General features: G+C 45.4%; 1 protein-coding gene across 1 annotated transcript in view; it reads right to left on the reverse strand.

Moving 5' to 3' along the window:
* Nucleotides 1–5,544: 5,544 nt before the first annotated feature.
* LOC102487552 (ret finger protein-like 3) overlaps nucleotides 5,545–5,822 on the reverse strand; it is a 4,390-nt gene continuing 4,112 nt past the window's right edge. The window contains 1 exon segment of the mRNA XM_014588956.2: nucleotides 5,545–5,822. This exon segment is cut by the window's right edge and continues 462 nt beyond it. Within this exon segment, the coding sequence (XP_014444442.1) occupies nucleotides 5,722–5,822 (101 nt within the window). The 3' untranslated portion in view covers nucleotides 5,545–5,721.

Here is a 5,822-nt window from a genome sequence, read left to right on the forward strand (position 1 = left end):
ATATTGGGCATGCATGCACACGCACCAGGCATGAACTTAAGCCACCAGGTCCGGGACTCGAACCACGGTCGACTACATGAGAATCCAGCGACATAGCCGGCCGCCACCCACTGGGCCTACTAGGCCTTGCACCAACTGCCCATGATCCCCCAGAACCCCTCAGCACCTTCGGCACCCCCACTGCCTATCCCAGCTCTTTATCCTGCCTCCAAGCCTCAGAGCCGCTCCTTGGGTCTGTCACAAAGCGTTACCATTGGCCCCACAAAGTCCACTCCCCACTTCCAGAAGCCACACAAAGTCTGCTCCCCGTTTCCAGAACCCCCACCCAGGGACCTGCAATCCCATTCTGTCATTCTGGGCCAGCCCATTGCACATACATAATCGGTTTCCCAAATTTTCAAATCCTCACCCCTGACTCCCAAAACTCTGTCCTCACCTCCTTCACTCCCTCTGTCTACCACCCTTTTGGCTGCCCCTCCACTTTTTGTCATATTTCTTGTGCATGTGACCACTTCTGGCTGGGCCACACCCGGTAACCCCCACGACTACATAAGACAATCTCTTTTTTTTGGGGGGGGGAGGTTTTTGCTATAGGGAGCGTGCACTCACCAGAAAGACAGAGAGACAGAAAGCGAGAAATCACCCCCCAGGGAGGGAGGGCCATGCCGCAATCCCTTCTCCTTCATTCTCCTCTCGGGATATTGGGCATGCATGCACACGCACCAGGCATGAACTTAAGCCACCAGGTCCGGGACTCGAACCACGGTCGACTACATGAGAATCCAGCGACATAGCCATTACACTAACTGCTGGTCCCAAGACAATCTCTTGTTGGCCCTATTTTACAAATAAGGAAATGAAGGCCACAAGGTCTCACCCTTTCCCTGGCCAAAGCCCCTTAGCCCAGGCCTGAAAATTAGCTCACCAGGGTTCTCCCACTTGTGACCTTAGACTCATTTTCCCTACCTATAATGTGGTCATAATAATAGCATCAACCTTGGGGAGTTTCTGGCATGTTTAATTTTTATCGTTACTTTAAAAAAAAGACTTCCTATAACATACGATTGGGTTAAACCCCCAGCTGTAAAATACACATGAACAGATAGGTAGAGATATACAGATAAACATAAAGGGATGATCAAAATGGGAGAGAGGAGAAAAAACATGTTCCTTAAAAGAAGAATTCCAAATAATAAGTCTCCCCTTCAGGAGGGAAGCTAAATCCACTTCCTACAGACGTGAGCTAGACTTGGTGCACACCTCCAAAGAAGGGAGCACAGAGAGGGGGGAATAATGATATTACAGCAGAGCAGGCTGGCACGCAGGACCCTAACCAAGCAATGAAAGTGAAGACACCTATGTTGTCCTGCGATTCTCATGCACCCTGCTATGATATGATGAGGAGGCACAGCTCAATTCACCTCTGTGCTACACTTTCCAAAAGTCTACTCCAGTCTACTCATGAGAAAAACTCATACAGGAGCACATGCTACAAAATTTCTGACCTTCAAAAGTGTCAAAGTCACGTAAAACAAAAAAAGCAGGAGAAACGATCTCAGACCAGAGAACGATGCACAAGCATGACAGTTAAAAGCAATGTGATGTCCAGGGTTGGAACCCTGCAACAGGAAAGGGACACTCATGGGGACCCGGGGAGATCTAAATCAAGTCTGGAGTCCAAATACTAGAAATGTACAAATGACGGCTTCTGGTTGCCACAGATGCACCAGGGTAACATGAGATGATCTTAGTGGGGGAAATCACAGGAGAGGTGTCTAGGAGCTCTCTATTATCACTGCAGCTTTTCTGTAATTCCAAAATCATTTGAAAGCAAATGTCAGGACGGCGAGCACCACAGAGAATGAAATCCACATTCCCTCCTCTGGAACCTGCAAGAGATAAGGATCCAAGCACCAAGCACAGACGAGCAAATCAATACTGATTGGCAGCTGGGCTGTGCACTTTGAGGCGGGTGGTGCTGGGAAGGAGTTGACAAAGGAATGTGATTTGCAGAGGAAGGAAAGGAGAGCATTTGTGAAAGGGCTGGAGAGGAGAGAGCAGCCCAGTGAGTGAGCAGGGAGGGTAAAGACCATGAAGTGGAGACAGACAAGTCTTGAAGGAGGAACCAAAAAGTCACCTGAGAGGAGACATAGGATAGGAGGTCAGAGAAACAGGCCAGTTGAGACCCCCCATAGACCTAAGAAAGAGTCTAGATTTGATTCCATAGTCCTGGAAACCAGGGAGGAAATCCACAGATGTGTGCAGCTTGTTAAGATGGAGGCACTGCAGTGGAGGCCAGGGCACAGGTCCGAGAGGACACGCGTCACCATTGTACTGTGAGTGAAGACGCCACCCAAGATAAGAAGCCAGTCTGCAAACATGACCCTCCTCCTGCTGACTGCGTTGGCCCGGGGGTTGGGATTCTACACATGAACTAAGATAGAAGACACTCTTCTATCTTTTCCTACTAGAATATACTATAAAAGTTGTGACTTTGTGATCAGAGTATAATGATTTTCTGTTCATTGAAAGGCATAGGCAAGGTTTAGTGGGACTACAAGAAAAAGTGATTATTAAAGGAAAAAGGAAAGAGCTCACAGTCACTGTATTTAATGGCAGGCTTCAGGATTAGGTGATATTGAGGGTGGAGTGGAGGGGCAAGGTCTTCACTTCGTGTCATCAGATTTCATTGTTCCTCACTGGGCCCAGAATTTGGGGTCTCAGCCTTCACATTCTGGGGTACAAGAGACCTCCCCATATCCTCTCAGTTAGTTCCACTATCCTGGGAACCAGTACTCTGAATGCTGCACGGGAGAATGCTGAGGTGAAATTATGTCTACGGGACAATTAAAGGCATTATCTTCTGACAGGTACAATCCTCTGCAGAGAGGTGTTGAGAGCCCTCCGTGCACCTGAAGCAATATTCCATGAGCTCTTCAAACATGAAGAACCTTCTAGCAAAGGGGGACTAAACTTATGGATGACATAGCTTGACAAACGTTAATCACTGGGCCAAAACCTGGGCTTTCATTCAGTTGACTCTGTTCCATGAGCAACTGTCAGCAGATTTTTTTACTCCCTGGGCCTACACAGAAGTCACTGGTAAAACTCTTGGTCAAAATCACTTTATGACTGGGTATCCAAAGAATTCAAATGAGATACTGATGCAAAATTATTTGAATTGGGCTATTTGGGTTTGTTTTTGTTTTTGTTTTTGAGTTATAAGAGTTCTTTATATATTCTAGATAGTACTCTCTTATTAGATATATGATGTGTGAATATTTTGTCCCACTCAATAATTGTCTTTCACATAGTTGCTAGTGTCTTTTGATCCACAAAAGTTTTTCGAGTTGATGAAGTCCAATTTGCCTATGTTGTTTTGTTTTATTTAATTCCCAAAGGTTACATGTACTTGTTAGAGAGACAAAGAAAGGGAAGATAACACCCACTTTAGGTGTGACTACCTAACAATCCCTTCTCCTCCATTCTCCTCTTAGGATCGTGGGCACTCAGGGACACACGCCTGGTGTTTCAAGCCACAAGGTCCAGGACTTGAACCACAGTCAACTATGTGGGAGTCCAGCGACATAACCATTACACCATCTGCTGGTCCCAAGTCTCCATTTCTTTTAAAATAAGCAGAAGAAGGGACCAGCAGTTAGCCACCAGGTCTGGGACTCCAACCGCGGTAAACTACATGACGTAGCCCATACGCCAACTGCTGGGTCCCTAGACCCTTATCTTACACCATATATAAAAATTAACTGAAGTACTTCAGTTGACAATCCGAGGAACTTGGCAATGAGGAGATTTAAGAGGCTCTCTCGCGATTTTACTCGGGTAGTTTGTACTATCGACCTGCAGATGGCGCCAGAGATCGCAACGCCAGACCTGAGGGTCTCTTGCTGGTTAACAAGGGCTATTTCTCTCGAGCTCACCTGAATAGTCACAAGATAGATCATAACCTGGCAATTGAATATGTCGTCAGAAACTTAAAATTAAAATATTAGAAAATATGGTTTAAATCGTAATGAATTAAATTAGCCATAAATAATGGAAAGACAAATGGAAAATCCCAAAATATTAGGCTAAGCACAACACTTGTAAATGACACAGGGGTCAGAGAAGCTTCAAGAGAAAACTTGGGTCTTACCTAAACTTGCGCTCTTGCTTGGCCTCTTCTTGTTTCTGCCTCTCCCTGTACTGGTTTCTCTGATTGAGAATTTTTTTTTTTTTTTTTTTGAGAGGTTTTTGCTACAGGGCACATGCGCTCACCAGAGACAGAGAGAGACAGAGAGACAGAAAGTGAGAAATCACCCCCCAGGGGGGATGGCTACATCGCAATCCCTTCTCCTCCATTCTCCTCTCGGGATCATGGGCACACACACACACACACGTGCCCGGCGTGAGTTTAAGCCACCGGGTCCCTGGTTTCCTTGATTGAAAATTTTTTTTTTTTTTTTTTTGAGAGGTTTTTGCTACAGGGCACATGCGCTCACCAGAGACAGAGAGAGACAGAGAGACAGAAAGTGAGAAATCACCCCCCAGGGGGGATGGCTACATCGCAATCCCTTCTCCTCCATTCTCCTCTCGGGATCATGGGCACACACACACACACACGTGCCCGGCGTGAGTTTAAGCCACCGGGTCCGAGGCTCGAACTGCGATCGACTACATGGGAGTCCAGCGACATAGCCATTACGCTAACTGCTGGTCCCCTGATTGAGAATTCTAATGTCAGATTCTGGAAACTCATGATAGCCCTGACAGATATGTGTACCTTGGATCTCCTTGTCTGCACCGCAAGGACGCCTTTCAATCCTTTAATGTCATTTTACACGCCCAGTAATCTCCTGTGACCGTAAGGACCCCTCTAGAATCAGTTAATGAATATTATCAACGACGAAGAGTGCATATGAAAGTTGCTAAAGGTTTAAAATGTAAAGGAAGCACTTGAGAAAGCCAGCACCGGGTTGGATAATCTCATGGGGTGAGGAAATGACTTTGATGAGAGCATCAATAATGGGAGTTGGGGGGCCTAGTCTGTGTCAGGAGGAGGAGTACAGCAGTGAAGATGCCAAATGGGAAAAGAAAGGAAGAGGGAGGTGGCCAAGCAGGGTCAGGTGTTACCAAGAACACCCTTGAGACAACAACGCACTCTATAGCAGGTGAATTAACCTTGTTCATGCAGATGGGCACATGTCCAAGGAAATGTTAGCTACATTAAGTCATTGTGTGAACAACTGTCACCTCAATGTAGATAGTATCCAGCTCTTTGTACACATACATACACACACACGCACACACACGGTTTTGCTTTGAATTAAAGACATCGAACCCCTATTATTTACAAACTCAAACAATCCATTTGGTTACACCAAAATGTTTATTTAACTTATAATTTCCATAATACATAAATTGAACTCACCGATTAAAAAAAAAAAGCCAAATATTTAGGAATATATCAAAAAATACAGGTCATAGCTACAGGAAACAAATTATAAACATAAACGTCAGCAAGTCTGATGGGGACAATAATTCATATTTACAACTCAATTTACATTCTAATGACTCCAATGAGGTTAATTACATCATGAAATGTTCCCTACTTTACTATGACGTCATACATTCGCTCCAAGCAGCAAGCTCCTGATTCTAGCAATCAAGTGATTGTGTCCCTGTTTCTCTGCAGTGAAGGTTTATTAGTCCTACCCAGGACTACTAACCAGCAGTGCCCACGCTCACAGGACGGATATGCAGGACACCATGATCACCATTGGAAGGAATCGAAGGAGCAAAAAATGGTCGCAGAGGCTCTTCAG

The sequence above is a fragment of the Tupaia chinensis genome, unplaced genomic scaffold (genome assembly GCF_000334495.1).
Source record: "Tupaia chinensis unplaced genomic scaffold, TupChi_1.0 Scaffold000320_1, whole genome shotgun sequence".
Lineage (NCBI taxonomy): Eukaryota > Metazoa > Chordata > Mammalia > Scandentia > Tupaiidae > Tupaia > Tupaia belangeri.